The sequence below is a fragment of the Odocoileus virginianus genome, chromosome 28 (genome assembly GCF_023699985.2).
Source record: "Odocoileus virginianus isolate 20LAN1187 ecotype Illinois chromosome 28, Ovbor_1.2, whole genome shotgun sequence".
NCBI lineage: Eukaryota > Metazoa > Chordata > Mammalia > Artiodactyla > Cervidae > Odocoileus > Odocoileus virginianus.
The window spans coordinates 36904856-36923495 of NC_069701.1; the positions used below are offsets into that span (position 1 = coordinate 36904856).

The following is an 18640-nucleotide window of genomic DNA, read 5'->3' on the forward strand; positions in this document are numbered from 1 at the left end:
CAGGCTGCGAGTCACCAGCAGAGAGAGAAAAAGCCACTTGGCGGTTTTAATTTTAGCAGCTTGGAGCCTGACAGGCAGGATTAGTTGGGCCTTGACCTTTCGTGCTGAGGCCTCCCCAGGCCCAGAGCCTCAGTCAGGTGGCAGCTTCCAGGAACGAATCACAACTGGAGCTCATCGAACGTGGGGGTCTGAGCCCCAGGGAAAGGCCTTCAAAAGGACAGAGACCAGGAAGGGGGAACCTGGTCTTCAGCAATTAATCAGTAAGCTAGCAGAAGGTGGGGCCGCCCACACAGCAGCTGCACAGGGAGGGAGAACGGGGAAACAAGGGTGGGCGGGGGGGCTTCCTTAATGAAGGTCCAGAGGCTCCCCTGGGAAAGGGACAGTGGGACCAGGTGCTGAACACAGCTTCGTTAACTGGTGGTGGCACTGATAGTGGCAGCAGTGTAAGAGAAGAAAAACAACAGACCCGGAAAACCACACTGCTCTTTTATTCAATGGAACACCCCCCCTTTAACGCAGTGTTGAATCATACACCAAAAAGCCCAGAGAAATTTCTGCTGATAAACCAGTGAAGAGAACGCGCATCATACATTATTGTCAACATAATCACTCCATGAAGAGGGGAGGAGGAAAGGAAGGAAGCAGAACGAAGAAAACAAGGGGCTCAAACCCCTCGACACTGCAGAACATTCAGACATTTGGGATTAAAATAAATTTTAAAAGGTAGCCTTCCAGGAAGGAGAGGAACAAATGGAATCTGAGGCAGCTCAGGGAGTGCTGAAAGGGCTCTGCAGGCTGCAGACAAGCCCCAGGCAGCTTACGTGGGTGGCCTCACCTACCATGGGCAGGGGTGCCAGGATGTTTATGGACCCTGAACCTGGGGACTAACCCACTACTCCACGTGGGTGGCAGAGACAAAACCCCGCACTTAAGATTAAGGGGGAAAAAATATCTCAGCTTGAAAAAAATATGGCAGTTTGAAAATCTTGGAACCAAAGAAGACACCCACCCCACCCTGCCACACTGATGGCCCAAAGTCTCTGCCTAAAAACCACTTGCTCCTCTCTCCTTAAAGAACCAGGAATGAGAAAAGGGAAAGGAATCTAATTGCAGCAGAAGACCGGGGAGAGCATCTCCTTGGACGGAGTCTGAAGAAAGGAAGAGATAAGGAAGTAACAAAGAAAAAAGAAAAAATTAATAAAAATTTCACAATATGGAGCCAGCGTGTTCCGATTCCGTCCATAAAAATAACTCAGGCTGCTTTGCCGAACCATCCTGTCCACCAGGGGCGCTGCTGAGGCTGTCTGCCTGGAAGGGTCACCAATGGGCGCGGAAAGTCCTCACTCTCATGGCTCGGGCCATCGCCGCCGCGGGGAGGGATCCTGGCGGCCCAGTTTGGGGAGAGGCAAAGGGATTTGGGTGAGGAGAGAAAGAAGACAAAGAAGACACTCGATGCTACGGGGCGCCAGGAGAGCCCAAGCTGGCGCCCCTATTACCACCTGCCCATTCCCAAGCGAGTCCTCAGTCGCTTGGCCCAGCCCGGTGCGTGCACACACACACATGCGTGCACACAATCACATGCGTGCGTCCCAATGTCTGGCTCCATATGGTGAGGTTCGGCGTGTGTTTAAACGAGACCAATTCTCTCTATATATAATATATATTTTCTTAAAAAACCAAGTCTAGTTCTGTGGTGGAGGCGGTGGGGGAGCTGGAGGCATCCCGAAGGGTGGCATGCCCGCCACCCCCATGCCCATCATGGTGACAAAGTTAGAAGGGTCCATGGGAGGCGGAGGAGGAGGGGGCGGGGCATACATCATGCCGGCGGAACCAGGCGGCGGAGGCGGCGGAGGGGGAGGGGCCCCGGGCGGCAGAGGCGGCTGGACCCCTGGGGGCAGGGGCACCATAGTGGGGTTGCCTTGCATCTGAGGGGCTCCTGGAGAAGCTGCGGCAGCCGCCTGCTGCTGTTGCCATGGCGGGATGGACCCTGTGCCAGCGCTCGTGGTGGTAGTCGTCGTATCTGGGGTGGTAAAGAAGCCCAAGGTCACACGCGCGGGGGCACACCGCGGCTCTCTGCGGCTGCTGCCTTGGGATGGGGGGCAAGGGATGCCTGCTCCTTGCTTGGCATGCGGTACGGTGGTGGGGGGCGGGCGGGCGGGGTGGTCCTGACGATGGGGGTGGAGGGGTGGGCAGGACTACCCTGGGGTCAGCCTCAAGGTCTCTAGGCTTAGCAGAGTAAGCCCTTTTGTCACCAATGCCCCTGGAAGGGCCAAGGGGAAGGTACCAGACACAAGAACCGGCTCTGACATCCCTCCGCCCATCCGCCGCCACCACCGAACGGCACATTCAACCTCAAGGCCACAGCTACTCCCCGGTCCCATCCCTGCAGTCTCTCAGGCCCCAGTCACATCCCTCTCCAGAGCATGCATGCACCCCCGCAACCCCAGGCCTAAGGCGCAGGCGTGGGCCAGCCAGCGGCTCCCAGCCTACGATGGCAGGCTCCCCTCCAGCCCCCACAAACCTCTCTCCAAACACAGCTTCGCCAGACATCAGCTCTCTTTCCCCAGACCCCCAGGGGCCACAAGGCCCTTTCTTTTCACCCCACAGCAGAGACAAGAGTCTCATCCCAAGGTGTCTGCCTGCCTGTCTGAGATGTGAGGGTCTCTCATTCCTCTCAGCCCCACCCTCCCAATCCCACCCACCCCCACCAGCCCAAAATATTCCACTCACTTTGCTGCCATGGCAAGGGGGTACTGGAAGCCATACTGCTGCTGGGCGGAGGGGGTGGCGGAGGCTGCTGCTGCTGCTGTTGCCATGGGGGAAGAGGACCAGAGGGAGGGGGCGGAGGCTGCCCACTGGGAGGCGGCGGCGGCGGCGGCATCATGCCCATAGGTGGCGGCGGCATCATACCTGCAGAGAGGTGGAGAGGGTGAGGCCTCAGGAGAGGAGATGGGTTCACCACAGGGCTCCCACTGCCTCCCCAGCCTAGGCAGGCAACACCCCTCAGTAAGCACCAACCAGGCTGTTACCTTTTCCTTGATGCAGGCGATAGACCCCAGAGCCCACAGGCGTACTTCCCAGGTACTGATCTTGATGGAAGGAAAGAGCAGGGACTTAGCAGGACACTGGAAGTGACCAGTGAAGATACACCCCACCAATAGCTCAGTCACTGGCAGAGATGGCCATCACTGCCTTACAAGAGCCATTCTGAATGCTGTCTCTATGAGGCAGGTCTGTGTATACCCCACATAGAAATCCCTTCCTGAACCATAAGGGAAACTTCCTCCCGACCTGGAAACCAAAGCCTCGGCACAAGACTCAGCACCGACACTCAACCCCTGAGACCTGCTCCCAGCCATGTAAAGCCCTGCTTACCCCAAAGCCCCAAGGTTTCTGGTCTGACACTTACTTACCCATTGGAGGAGGGCCATGGTGCCCAGGTGGGTGGGGGCCCTGGTTCATCGGTGGCGGCGGCGGCTGCATCCACGGGGGCGGGGGTCCGTTAGGGTTGTGCTGCATGGGATGTCCACCATGCCCACCTGTGAGGCTGGGTAGCGGGTGTGGGAAGCTGTGGGGGCCACCTCCGGGCCCACCAGGGCCACCTCCGTGCATGCCATGGTAGGGCCGACTCTCTGATGGCCCAGAATTCATCCAGGGTGGGCGGCTCTGGGTAGTGGACATGAGAGACTACGTGAGAGCATTCCCGCCAGCGTCCCTGCCTGCTCCCTTTGGCGGCAACACTGTTCTTTCGGCTGTGCCACAGGACCAGGACACAAAGCCAAGACCTTCCCAAACTGAGAGGTCCCCAAACATTCCTGATGGCCCGAAAGAACAGTGTTGCCGGCCACGTCCACCTGTCCTGCCCCAAGCACCTGGCCACGTCCCCCCATCTCACAGGAAGAGAAGAGGGGGCCAGGTTTTGAGAACCACTCCCTGAAACTCACCGGTGGAGGTGGGTTGTTGGCAGGAGCAGCAGGCCGAGGTGCACTGGCCAGTGGTGTGGTAGCAGGCCCAGATGTGGAGCCCACAGATGCGGGCACAGGGGCCTCCCCCAGTTCAGCCATGAGGGACAAGTACTCTTTATCCATCCGTGCTTTATCCTGAGCTGACTGGGGGTCACCAGGCCTAAAGGTGGGTTAGGGACACAAAGAGAAGAGAGGTGGAGAAGACTCATTAGATAGAAACCTTTACTTCGAGGAATCTACACAGAGGAAGTTCAGAGGCATTCAGTCACCCTTTCTAACCCCTTCCTGGAAATAGTCCCATCAGCTCTTCAGCTCTGTGCCCAGCTCTGCATCTGGGGAAAGCACATGGACCTCTGCCACAGCAGAGACCCTTGGGCAAGAAGAGAAAGGAAGCCAGGAAAAGTCCAGGTTTTCCCAAAACATCAAGTTTCATCAATTTCCACACTGCAGGTATCAGAGAAGGAAACTCTATGCAAGACCAGAGCAGCTGCCAAAACTTCCTTAACAAGGCTTTTTATATTTGCCACTCGAAATAGAAAAACATTGCTATCAAATGCTGGATTGCAACTGGTCAAAACTACAAGCTGTCTTGTAATACCAACCATAGCAACAAATAGCAGTTAGCAATGAGTCACAGTGAAAACACCTATATCCAGAAGGGAAGTTTTCAGGTGCCCTGGGCTCAAGATAAGCAATAAACTAGGGATGTTTCTAATCATCCTGGGCATTGCATCACACTGTTAATAGGTCAAACTCAATGAATGGAAGCTCTTTGGTCTGCAAGTTAACACGAGCTGCCCTATACACCAGAGGCTACCAGGAAACCCTCACCTTTGGAACTTGCAATCGGAAGCAATGTGGCCAGCCCCTCCACACTTGGTACACACTGTGGTATTGGTAATGCTGCGGGTCTCAGAGCTCTGCCAAGGTCTTAAGATCCTGTTGAGAGAAAAAGGTCACCTCAAGGGCTACGGCCAATCACCCTTCTTCCATAGGTTCTGGTTTCTGTGCATGTCCCTCTAAACCAATCACATACACACCTGTTATCATCTTCCCGAAGGGTTCCATTCAAGCGAGCCAACTCTCGAAGTTGCATCTTCCGTAGGTCGTTCTGGTCCTCAGGGGTCTCTATACCCTGCTTCAGGATGTTTCTTATCTGGTGGAGACGCAACGGTAACAGTTATGTAAGTCCTGGGACTGCCACCTAGATTTCTGGCCAGAGGCTTCCTTCCTGACTCCCTTACCTGTTCTACGGCTTTCTTCACATTCTCCATGGTATTGGCAGTGACCAGGGCGTGAAGCGGCTCATCTTCTCCTGGCAGCATCTGGCCATCTTTGCGCCCAACTTTTCCTTCTTTCACAGAACCCTTCCCCCGGATCATGATCTTGGCATTACACTCCTTCTCTATGTTCTTCAAGGTGTTCCCTCTATCAGAGGCAGAAAAGATGGCTTTAATACCCAACATGGGAAATCAAGAGTGGCTCACTGGGCAGTGATAGGAAACGATGAATGTACAGAGTGGGATTTCCCACCAACAGCTCCATGATCTTTAAGTTAAGGTCACAGACAGCAATCCTCAAGATTTGACTTCTCTGCGGTGAAACAGAAAATTTTCTCACCAAAAGGTACTCACTCAGCCCAAGTGAACATCCTACCAAAAACAGGAAGATGGTACCCAAAAATGCACAAGACAGACATCTCCCAGGTCTTTGCATGCATGCTCAGTTACTAAGTCGCATCCGACTCTTTTGTGACACCCATGGACTGTAGCCCACCGGGCTCCTCTGTCCATGGGATTTTCCAAGCAAGAACATGAGTGCATTGCCATTTCCTCCTCCAGGGGATCTTTCCAACCCAGGGATTAAACCACATCTTTTGCATTAGCAGGCAGATTCTTTAACATCAAGCCACCCAGGGAGCCCCTCCCAGGTCCTTGGAAATTCTGTATTCCACAGAACAACAGGTACTCACCTTGGCCCAATCAGCAGCCCCACAAAATTGATTTCTGGATACTCATCTTGTGGGATCATTACTTTATCACTCACACGTGTTGCTGGAGGTCTAAGAAAGAAAAGACTCATAGACTCTGAACACTTCTGAGGTGAGACAGATAATCAACAACTCTTCTAGAACTAACCTTCTGTACCACATGTTGTTATAGGTGACAAAGGTTAAGGAGTGAGAGGTTAGTATCCACAATGCTCTAGCAGACCACACCTAATCCGCTGGGGTCTTTATCCCGGACCACCCAGTCCCCTGGCTTACTTGTAATCTGCAGGTGGCTTGAAATCAGGGTTGAGGGCAACCATTTCGGTGATGAGATTGTGCCGTTCCTCCTCAAGTTTCTTGCGGGTACGGAACTCGCGAGTGTTAAGCCTCTTCCCCTCACTATTGTAGATGGGCTCAGGGGAAGGGGACCTGTGGGAAACAGACCACCGTCACCCCTCTGCCTTCACTTTACTCTCATTCCCACACGGGCTAAAATAAGTCTTCCCCAGCCCCTCTGCCTCTCAAGACCCTAACACAACACTCTTCGGAGGAACCGACCATAACGTGTGCTATTTAAAATTGTGTGAAATAGGGAGGTGAAAGCTGGCTTAGCATCAGGGGGACTGGGGTGTGTGAGAAAGGAAAAAAGTGGTTTTGTTCTAAAAGTGATAAGAGGGAAAAAAAGTCCTTCTAAGGGAAAATCTCTAGACTGTGAATGGCAAGGACTGTATCATCCTCTGGAGTCTTCTTGCCAAATATGAATTTTCTTTTGTTTGGGGGGAAAAAAAACCATATTACAACTTTATGAACCACGGAAACCCCAAGTTTAGGTAAAATGTTAAACGACTCTTGCAGAGCTCATGCCCTAACAGAAAGAGAGGCTGTACCCCTACCACATAGTAAGTATGAGCTCTTTAACCCAATACAACTGGGACTCAAGGCTACTGCAGCTACTTGGCCCCCACAATGGAGAGAGATGATTCAAGGCTTCGTCTCTGCTTTTCCTTCAATGGCCTGGCTGGCTGTGTCCAAGGCCCAGGAGTCAACCTGTTTTCTGGCTGTTCGAGGTTAGGGAGTCTGGGTAGAGAAAACCGTTAAATTGCTAAAGCAGCTTCTCTGAGAGGCTGCAAATGCAGATTTGGTCAAGTATTTGTCTAGGGTCTGAACCTGCAAACAGCAAGGGGAAAACCTATGATTCTCCACCAGAGTTTACAAGTCCAGAAAGCAGATTTTCTCTCTCTCTTTTTTTAAAGGAGTAAAATCCTGTTGCTACAAGTAAAAAATAGCAATGATAAAATGATCAGTTTACCACAGCTGGATTTTGCGGTAATAAAAAAAAAAAAAAAAGAGAAGTTACACTCCTAGAATTCTGAGTTAAGATTACAAAAAGGACCATAGCTTGATATTCTGAATGAAAATTTAGTAGCAGCTGCAAGAAGGGAAGAGACCATGTGGATCAGGTTATTTTAAAAACATCCTGAAAGTAGTCAAGATTCCTATACCCTTTGTTTAGTTGAGAACCTTGCCTAGTTGGAGAGCAAGGACTGAACTCGGCTGCTCCCACTGTCTTCAGCCTAAAGCGAATCATGTCATACCACATTACACACACGATGGAATAAAAGGTCAGGTTTGTTCATGGCTAATGACGGCTAAATGACACCTCCGTTTCTAGCATTTGTATAAACTGTTAGCACAATCCAGTAATAGTAAACAAAGACAAACATACCCCAGCTCATTAGACTACCATCTTATACATTTAAATCTACAGGTTTTAAAACATTTTTAACTGTGCAACTTAAGCAACATCAAAATGGCATAAAGTGGCTTCATATTGAGAATACACCTTTTTAAGAAATAACCTTAAATGAGAAACTCTTGCATTTCCCTCCAACCTGGGCTCTTTCAAAGCAAAACCATCAGGCATTAATTAGGGCCTCTTTCAAACTGAATTCAAGGGAGGAAAAAAAAAACTCTGCTCTGATTTTATTTCTAACATGCTTGACATTTCTAATTCCCACCTCATTCATAGCTGTCTAGAATTAAGCACTTCTGACTAACCACCAAAAGAAGCTTTACCAGTACCAAATTGGTCATGTAAAGGCCCCACAACAGTGTAACCTCTTTCCAAATTGTGGAAGTGAAAGGCAAAAACCAATATTCTAGAGGTCAGACTGGCCCAACTTCTTCACTTTGAATAGGAATAGTATTAGAGGTCATCTAATTTCTAATCCAAATTCTCCAGGAAACAAAGGTTTGTTAAAAATTCAACTTTTTGAGGAACTGCCTGGTAACCTGTGGACATGTTATTAAAGGAAAAAAGGCCAAAAAGGCACTAAACAGTTGTGGTCTATAATCTATAAAGCAAATCTAAAAAAAAAGTCAAAATATAAAACGTAACACAACCCTCCAACCAAAATCTACAGGTGAAAAAAAAAATTTAATTAACTCAAATATAAAGTATCAGTATGGAAGTTACTTTGCTTTCTGACACAGGGCACCAAAAAGGTGTTTATTTAAGTGAGTGGCTTCTAAAACCATTACATCATGTTCCTGATTTAAAAAGTTATTAAAATGGGCAGCAAGTCAAAACCACTACTTTTTAAAGCAAAGTGTTTTCAACTATGCTGCATGTACTAAGAGAAACTTCACTGGGGAGGCACATTGCCTTTCTATTAAATGGACCAGATTTTAGCTGTTCATATATTGGCCTGCCAATAAAATTCCTGTTAAAAAATTTCATTTCCCTCAAACTTTGTAGACTTTTTACTTTTTAGAGGTGAGAGAAATTACAAACTGAAATGACATGACCACAGCTGTTTGAGGACCACACTCCCTTAAAAAAAAAAAAAAAGTAATTGGTTGGTTGCTTGCCTTCCCAAAACATGTGAAAATATTCTGTCCCCTCCCAACACCCCAGGCAATGGCCAAGGCCGAAAATTAACTGGCAGCGATGAAGGAAGTTGGTTAGAATCTTGTCTATTTCAAAACCATGAGCAGGAGACTGCAGCATGAGCTGACCAGACTGAGTTTCTGGCCTGCTCAAATTCAGTGATGCTCAAAAATATTCTTATTCCCTACATTGTGTAGTACCTGTGAGGAAAACACTACACCTGGGCTTTCAGCCAAAGGAGGTACTGAAATAGCTGGTTAATGGGCCACCTCACTGTCCCTACTAGTGGGTAAATCAGGTTAAAATCTATATGCTTTTCAATTGAAAACCAGTTGTCCATTTTCCTGTAACTTTCGATTCTGCTAGTAATTAAATTTCATTCCAATTTGCTAACTGATGACTGACCATATATACTGCTAATTTACACTCTAGTTCCCAGAATGGTCACAGTACCAGTCTTCTTACTAGGATTTTATTGAACTGACACAACATGTTGCCACCAGTAAAACGTATTGAGAAAAAGGTAAAAGCGTTACTGTCAGCTGGTTAAAACTGTTTCCCAACCTGTCCTCAGGGTTAGGGGGGATGCCCAGGTCTCCTGTGCGCAGTTTACGAGTCAGGTCTTCTATCTGCAGTTGCACTGGAAGAAACCAGGTTAGGAAAGAAAAAAAAGGATGGAAAAAAGACAATGTTACCAAAAAACATCTCAAATCTCAACAACAAGCATGAAGAACTCGGAGACTTTGAAAGGGACGACTGATCAGTGAACACATTGAGGCAAAAACTCCCAACCATCTACTGGCAGGAGTCCACTTACATCTCTTAAGTATCTTTCACTTCAAAATGGTTATCACTTAAGGAAGCAAACAGTTCGTTGGAAGAGGGGTTAGCAGTATAGACTGTTCACTCAGGCTAACATCAAAACAATTATTAGGAGGCCTTTTACCTCTTCCTCTCCACCAAGGCTTGCTATACAATTGGCACTCAGAACTAAACCATGTATGTTATCACCAATACCCTGTTCCCACCAAATTACATTCTTGAGTGCAAGATTCTTAGATTTTATTTTTCCTTCATCAAAACTTAAAACATAACCCAAAATGAGATTCAATTAACATGGGACAAGGAAAAACACCAGTTAAGCAAAGATCATTTTCACTGATACCAGGATTAAAATTCCTTAAACAAAACATTTAATAACCAATTCAACAGTCTCATATGTAAGTTTGTGCATATTTCTGTAAAACCAGATCCGTACTAGTAAGGATCTCCCAATACCTGTTGTTTTCATTCAAATTTTATAACAATCCGTATACCTTAATACACCAGTAACAAGGCAAGAAGTTTAGACTCGCTCCTTACATGGGGAATAAAAGTAGGGGTGCAGAGAAGGAAAAGTGTGGGTCAAGGAGAGTTATGTGGGGCCCTCAGACCTTGACAACGAGGCTGTATATGAAAAAGAGAGATGAGGGTTTCACAAAAGTTCAGTGACTCCAGGCAAGTATTACCCAGCTGATTTTCTCAAGATAATGGGAAGTGTGAAGCCAGATCACTCTTTTGCTGAATGCCCACCTGTTTCTTACCTTTGGAGCATCTGAGTATCCTAAGCAGGTTATCTCTAACAAGGGCAAGTCTTAATGGGTTGGGTTCAAGTTGAGTTGACTCCAAGAATTAATGCATGTCTAAACCCAGACACCCTTCTAATTTTAAATACAGCCCACAGGGCTATACCCCACATCCACTCCAACTCAGAAGAAATGAAAATCTACATTAATATCAAAAGAGGATATTGAGGACCTCCTGTGTAAGAGCGATAAAACAGCACTAAGACACATGTGGGCCCCCAGGTTGTTTTATGCTAGAGAAGTTCTGACTTGGTAGTCAAGTGTTAAGCTCAACTGCTCAAGGTGAGAGTCACCTTCATGGAGGCAGGCAGTTCTCATAACTGGACAGCAGGGATGTGGGCTCTGATCTGAGGAGACCACCGGCACCTGAATCTAAAGGTTGCTATCTTCCTTGGAGAAGAGGCCTACACTAGCCCAGGCTTTGATTACACCTTTAAACGCTCTTCCTCCAAAGGAAGAGAGCTGGAAATGTAAAGAATGAGTCTGTTTTCCCCATTTTCTACATCTGCTTGTGTTCTTGGGATATCACTCTACTAGGGACATTTTCATAAGGTTATCAAGACCCAGACTAATCAAATACAAGACATAAAAGTATGGGTGGAAGCAGACTCAACAGTAGGGAAAGAAGAATTATTAGTACTGTAAAAAGGAGATAAGGCAGTTTCAACACCTCAAAATTTTCAGCAATCTAGAAAAGAGATGAAGACCCTCAAGAACAACAATGGCCTTGAGGTCTTTTACTCATGAAGGACACAACCTCATGGGTCTAAGAGGCTTCTGCCCTAATTTACTCCAATGTTTATTTGGTTAGTAGGAAATGTGTATCAAGTAAACTTTTTTGAGACAGCTGTACAGGTACATAAATGAATGTAAAACTTACATTAAAAACCTTTTATTTTTTTTAAAAAAGGTAATTTTTAAGTTAGTTTCAATTCCACTATGGATATTCGTAATTCTCAAAATTTCCCAACAGTTAAGATATTTTATCCTAACCACCTCATTATTCCAGATCCAAGCAGTACCCCTTTCCCTGCAGAGTTCCTTAGGAGTAAACACAAGAGCCCTCATTTTAAGACAGCTCTCCAAAGACCAAACCAGAAAAGATGCTGAAGGAAAGGTTAAATTCAACAAAATGGTAAAAGGGGGTAAACACACTTTCAGAACCACTTTTTGATTAAACTGAGTTTTTTCCCCTTTCAGAAAGTACCTATAAAAAAATAAAAGACCACATTTTAGGGAAAGGAGGAATATGAAATTATGGTGAAAGGCCAGGCTGTGAAAAAGGTATTTGGTTTACAATACCTGCAGTGTTCTCCAATGGGGCCAAATCCAGAGAGGCATGTAACACTCACCTCATCAACTGGTAATGAACAGCAGCTGAAAAGGGTGGGGTTGGGTGCTGGGCTGGGAACTATTCTCATTCCTAAGCGGGCCCCTCTACCCTTCTGGCACTCATGGAGAACACTGCTGTTACCAACAGACCAAAACAAGGAACTACAAATGCAGGACTCACAGAGCAAAAACTGATGGATTATATCAAAGTCATCTGACCATAGCTCCTCTCAAAGAGAGAACTCTTAAGTCCCAAACTTTCAACAAATAAAATGTTCAGTAACAATCTGAAAATGCATTTGAGTGCAGAACGTGTATTTACCTATATAAGCTCTTTCTTGTTCCCGAGTAAGTCCAGGGGGGATGACTGTAGGCATTCCTGGAATCACCGTCTTCTGTTCCATGGTGTCTTGGTTCCAGCGGCTCCTCTTCCGCTTCTTACTGGGGAAGTCTGAGAGAGAGAGAGTTCGTCAGATGTAAACATAAACCAGCAGAGTAACTACCAACAGTCAGTTTAGGATACTTATGATACTACACACAACCTCAGCAGACTATGAAACTCAGAACTCGACCTAAAAAGAAACAGCAGAGAATGGAAGACAAACCCAGGAAGTCAAAAGACATGGCCACTAGAAGGGGACCTGAGTCTGAAAAATTAACATTGCACATTTATAATTTTTGTCCACAGAAATGCTATGAAATGCGTAAACAAGAAATCTCAGTGCACAAAGTTTCAAGTAGTGAAATTAGAGTGTTGAGATAGTAATATACCACATGGTTGTCCATAAACCTCTTAACAGCCCCAAGACATAAGAGCAGACTGAATATTCCAGGGTATAAAGCAATAGTTAACTGCTGACTCTTTCCACCTCCCCACCAGTCACCTGAGAGAGACAGAACACAACTAATCTATGGTTATCAACTGAAAAACCTGGATTCTTCAGGAAAATAACTTTCCTCCTCAGAAGTTTAGCTAAGGTCAGCATTTTCCTGGCCAGTTGGACACTTAAGTGTCTAAAAAACGTACCGTTAAGTTCAACAAAGAACAAGCTATACAACAGGAGTCAAATCTTTCTTCCCCAGTACACAAGCAGAAACTCCCTGGCGTTTGATACATAAAGGTGCCTCCTCAGGGGCCAGACCCAGCAGAAAAGCCTCAAGAGAAGAAGGCGTGTCATACTTCTTAGGTAAATAAAGTGAGATGACGAAACCAACAGAACATCCTTGCCAAAAAGGGTCACAAAAAATCGGACCTAAACACCCCCTGAAGACTTTCATCCATTTTGGTTCTGAAGCGAAAGCCCTGTTTTATTATTAAAGAAGTTTTAAGGACCTTGTCTTGGTATTTTCTTCCTTTAGGACTTACTACAATCAGGAAGAGGACGCTCCACATCAGTTGACCCTTTCCCGCCCTCCAGACTTGCACATGAGACACCCCAACCACCCACTCGATCCCTTCTCCACAACCCTCCCGAACACCAGAGGCGGAAAGCAACAAGGGGTCCCCCCAATCGCGGCTTTTAGGTTGGCCAAAGCCCGGCCGCCAAACTGCGCCTGCGCTCAACAAACTTCCTCCCGCCGGGCCCCCACCCCTGAGGCGCGTGCGCACTCGAGGCCCGAGAACCAGGCCGCGCGCCCCGTGGCTCCGCCGCCCGGGCCTTCCCGTGCGCGCGCGCGCGCCCCTGCCGCGTGCAGCCGCCGTCGCCGCCGCCGCCGCGCGCCCCTCAGCCGGCCGGGCCCATCCGCGCAGCGCCTCGCGCGCTCTCTCGGCCCGACTCACCTCCTCCGCCGCCGGCCGGGCCCGGCTGCTGGTCCTGACGCGGCGGCTGGGGTGGCGGTGGCTGTGGTGGCGACACGCGCTGGTAGAGCGGCGGCGGAGGGGGCGGCTGCGGCGGCGAGTACGAGGAGCCCGAGGAGGGGGGCGGTGGCGGCGGCGGCTGCTGGGGAGGCGGGGGGGGCGGCGGCGGCGGCGGCGGCGGCGGTAGCGCCGCAAAGGGGAAGGCCGCGGTCAGGGCCCCCACTGAGCCCACGGGCGGGGGCGGCAGCGGCCCGGACACCAGCAGCCCCGCCCCAGGCCCGGGGGCAGTCGGTAGGCCCGGCTCGAAGCCCCCTTTGGGGCCAGGGAGAGGAGGGAGGCCTGGGGGGCCCAGCTTACCCAGCGGCGTAGCGTTCGCTCCTGTCGCCATGGCGCCCCCAGGGACCGGCACCGGCGGCTCCTTTTCGGCGGCGGCTTCTTCTTCCCGAATCTTCTGGGGGGAGGGGACCCGACTGCGCTGCCGCGGAGCGCGCGGAACCCGTCTTCTCACGCGGCGGGCGGCGGCGGCGCGAGACGCACAAAGAGGGAGGAGAGAGGGCTCCGCGGGGGCGGACCGGGGGCGACGGGGCCGGGGCCTGGATTGGGCCGAGCTGAGGCAAAGGGTCGGAATCGGCGGCCTCCGATTGGTGGAGCCTTAGCCTTTCTCGATGCGCGCTGGGATTGGCCGGACCGTTAGGCCAGGCGAGGAAATGGCGGCCGAGCCTGAAGAGCTGGGAGGTGTCGCAGCGCGCAGTTCATTTGTTACTGCGCGAACTGAGCTCGGAGTCCAGAAAAGAGGGATAGGGTGGGGTAAACTCTGTGACGTATGGGGCCAAGCGCTCTCCCATTGGTTGGGCTGGTGGAGTCAATCAATCTCCGTTGCGTCGTAATGTCCTGGGATTGGCTGTCGCTGGTTCATTTTTTTTTTTTTTTTCCTCTCTCCCTTTCCCCGGGGAGTAATTTCGCTGGGTTTAAGCTAGAGGTCGCGGCGGAAAAGCCGTGGCGGAACAAGAATTGGGGTCGGGGAGGAGCGGCACAGGAGCGCGCATGCATAGATGGGGCAAAGCCCTGTCACTGTCCCTGGTTTCACCGTTGACCCTCGGGTCCGGCGCGGAAGCCCTTGGTGACGTCAACCCTCGATTCCCATGGTAACCCGGAACCGAGGGGCGGGGGAGGGGCTGGCGCGGACCGGTAAACCGGATCCGTCGACAACACAGGTAAAAGGGGACTTCCTGTTTTTGAAAAAAATAAAAAGTGGGAGGAAAAAGGAGCTATAAAATAGTGTCTTATTGAAGAATTAGAAACGGTATCCGAGCCAATGGAGGTACACATATCTTTGGTGGAAAGCAATATGAAGTTATCAATTCAAAAATTAGTTTGCATATACCGTGCGTTTTGATTATAATCCCAGCGAAGTTGAGATTGATTAGATCATCTTTTAAGTCAAATAAAGTAACTGAAAATAGTGGGGAAATTTGTAAACGAGGTTGACGAGCTTGCCTTTCCAAATAGAATAGAAAAGACACACTAATGAAACAATGTGGTATTGTTGTAGGAAAGACAGATTAGTTCAATAGGAAAGAGTCTGACCAAAAAGGTGGTGTTTCAATTCAGTAAGGAAAAGATTTAGCTAGTAAATGGTATATAGAGTCCTAAATTTAAAGAATAAAACAGACACAATACAATTTAGGATATTATCGGAGTCATCTAGGGTTAGAGACTTTATGAAGACAGAAAACAAAAAAAGTTAATTACCAGAGGAACCTATGATAAACATCAACAGACAATAATACATTAGGAAAGTATACTTGCCATACATATGATAAAGAGCTAATATCTGTAATATGCAAAGAAGTCTTAAAAATAATTTAAAAGCGAAAAACAACAGAAGATGAGCAAAGACTGAATAAACAAGTCTCAGAAGATCTAATCCAAATAGCCACGAAAACATGAAAAGTACCAACCTCCTAAGCATGAAATGCAAATTAAAGGTGATATGAGACATCGTCAACAATCGGGAAAAAAAAAGCTAAGTTACTACTTTGAATTCTTTTTTGAAAAGCATTCTCTTATCTATTAAAATTGTACCTCTCAAGACTTCCTTGGTGGTCCAGTGGGTAAGACTTTGTACTCCCAATGCATGGGGGCACTGGTTGGGGAACTGAAATCCTGCATGGTGTGGCTTAAAAAAAATTTGGTACCCCTTTCAGAGAAAAAGAAAAAACATGTTCAATGTGGTAATCCCACTCCTGGGAATCTGCCCCTACATAAGGCATGTGATTACATAATATAATGTGTTCAAAGTCTTCTATTGCGTTTACTGCAGTCTTGTTTGTAACTGCAGAAACCTGGAAACAAAGAAAACTACCATCAATATGTGATTTGTTAAATGAAGTAGATTATCCATAACCTGGATTAGTAGGCAGCCTTGAAAAGGAGATAATCCATACCTACTGATCTGGAGGGACTTCTGTGCTATATTGTTACTGAATAAGAAAAGAAGCAGAGAAATAGCTATTACATAATCTTATTTTTGTAAAACAAAGTCCATACATGTGTAGGCGTATGATTATGAGTATGGAGAAAGCCACAGAGGATACACAAGTCATCAGTTAAGACACTGAAGAGGGAAATAGGTACTTGGAAGTTATCCAATACATTTTAAGAACCCAACATATTTTTTAAATATTTTTCATGTTTTTAAAAAATATATGATGTAATCCCATTTCAGTTCAGTTCAGTCGCTCAGTCGTGTCTGTGACCCCAAACAGTACGCCAGGCTTCCCTGGCCATCCCCAACTCCCAGAGCTTGCTCAAGCTCATGTCCAAGCTGGTGATGCCATCCAAGTATCTCATCCTCTGTTGTCCCCTTCTCCTCCTGCCTTCAATCATTCGCTGCATCAAGGTCTTTTCTAATGGTCAGTTTTTCACATCAGGTGACCAAAGTATTGGAGCTTCAGCATCAGTCCTTCCAATGAATATTCAGGGCTGATTTCCATTAGGATTGACGAGTTTGATCTCCTTGCGGTCCAAGGGAGTCTCAAGAGTCTTCTCTAACACCACAGTTTAAAAGCATTTACAAACATACAACTGTATGCTGCTGCTGCTAAGTCACTTCAGTCGTGTCCGACTCTGTGCGACCCCATCGACGGCAGCCCACCAGGCTCCCCTGTCCCTGGGATTCTCCAGGCAAGAACACCGGAGTGGGTTGCCATTTCCTTCTCCAATGCATGAAAGGAAAAGTGAAAGTGAAGTTGCTCAGTTGTGTCCAACTCTCAGCGACCCCATGGACTGCAGCCTACCAAGCTCCTCCGTCCATGGGATTTTCCAGGCGAGAGTACTGGAGTGGGTTGCCATTGCCTGCTGCTATACAACTGTATAGATATAAAGAAATGCATTGAGGTAGTTCCCTATGGCCCAGTGGTTAGGACTTGCCGCTTTCACTGCCAGGGGCCCAAGTTTGATCACTAGTCAGGGAACAAATCTCACAAGCCATGCTGCGAAACAAAAAAAAGGCACTGACAGAACAATCACCAAATTTCCACTGTTAGTGGGATCTTAGGTAATTTTTACTTTTTCTCCTATTTCTATGTATTACTTTCAACTTTTTATACGGAGCAAGTGTAACTAATAAAAATGAAGTTAATATTGTGGACATAAAAGGAAAAATAGAAATGTTTAAATCATCTGAAAAATAAGGAAACAGTATCTGTAAATACAACAAATTCTAGGGAGGAGGGGAGAAAAGAATCTTTCGATGTTTGAGCAACTACTAGATATAAAACAGCTTGACAGGTATGACCCTGAATAAAATTCAGCCACTGCTTCCAGAAAATCATGGTCTAGCGAAGGAGAGAGACTAACACACAAATAAAAATGTACTATTACTGTTGATAATGATACTGCCGTACTAATAATGGTAAAGGCTGCAGCTGTGACTCTCATGGGGCAGTCATTGTCACTGCCTTCTAGTCGTTTCCTCTAGGATTTTTGTGAGAGTGTTTTTTAAAAAATTACCAAGTTAAAATGTTTTGGTTGTCCTTTTATGAGTTTATGTATTTTTTAGATTCTTCAGAATATGGTCTTAAAATCTCTAAAATTAAAAAATACAGTTTCATTTGTGGTCAAGTATATGATCAGTTTTTGTAAGTGTTCTAAGGAGAGATGAATAGTTAAAAGAGTTTGGACGTTGGCTACTTCCTGATCTATTCTGACTTCTTTCCCTTGTAGTAGCTAATTTCATCTTCACAACCACCTTCAGAGATGGGTATTATCTGTTACGTATAGATGAGAAAACCCAGGCACATTGAGGTTAAATAACTACCCCAAGGTCACACAACTTAACTAGTGTAGTCTGTCGGTCCAAGACTCCTATTTGGCAGAACGGGATTGGAATGTTGGCCATGCTGCTTTCTGGCTGAGGACCATGGAACAGACTCCCCAGTTTTGAGGCAAGTTGGAGTCCTACAGACCCAGGCCAGCCACCCATCAGCTGGCAGCTAGGGAAGTCATTTATTGTCTGTACATCTCAGCTTCTTTGTCTGTAGCATATGGACATTAATGCTACTGTACAGGGCACTGCACTGATAGAATGAGATTGGAGGCGTGGTGGTTGGTTTTAATGGACTGTCTCCTGAGCTGTGGGGTCAAGAATTATACACAGATGCCTCCTGATTTTAAACCAGGCTGCAGTATAATGAAAACAGCAACACATCTACCTGGTCTTTGTCCCCAGATCCTGGTAAAGAGCTCCAGAAACCCTTGGGATTTCCTGAGTGCTGGGAGTGTCTTTCATTATTCATAATGAGGCCCTTTGGACCCGTAGCCGGATTTATGCTAACAGGGAGACTCACTGCCAGCTCTGAGGCCCCTGAGTGAGCTTCAGGATGGTCACTGGTCACCAGAAAAACCAACCAATTTTCAGCCCTACACTCCACCTCTGGGCGGGGGAGAGAGGCTGGAGATTGCACTCAATCACATGACCAGTGATTTATTCAATCACACCTATGTAATAAAGCCTCAATAAATACTCTAAACAACGAA

At 47.4% G+C, this 18640-nt stretch overlaps 1 protein-coding gene across 9 annotated transcripts; it reads right to left on the bottom strand.

Moving 5' to 3' along the window:
- Positions 1–469: 469 nt before the first annotated feature.
- SF1 (splicing factor 1) lies at positions 470–14378 on the bottom strand. 9 transcript variants are annotated; one of them, XM_070457608.1, is made up of 14 exons: positions 13583–14378; positions 12125–12253; positions 9410–9485; positions 6232–6384; positions 5938–6027; positions 5210–5393; positions 5006–5121; positions 4797–4904; positions 3945–4125; positions 3414–3687; positions 3030–3089; positions 2731–2910; positions 1816–2020; positions 470–1382 (listed from the first exon to the last, which is right to left on the bottom strand). In XM_070457608.1, the coding sequence occupies exons 1-14, from the start codon at positions 13986–13988 to the stop codon at positions 1253–1255; spliced, it is 2292 nt and encodes a 763-aa protein (XP_070313709.1). In that variant the 5' UTR covers positions 13989–14378; the 3' UTR covers positions 470–1252. The 9 variants fall into 9 exon arrangements, with proteins under 9 accessions (XP_070313709.1, XP_020747442.1, XP_070313708.1 ...); XM_020891783.2 differs by having other exon boundaries at positions 13958–14375; XM_070457607.1 differs by lacking the exon at positions 1816–2020 and having other exon boundaries at positions 13583–14377.
- Positions 14379–18640: the final 4262 nt, after the last annotated feature.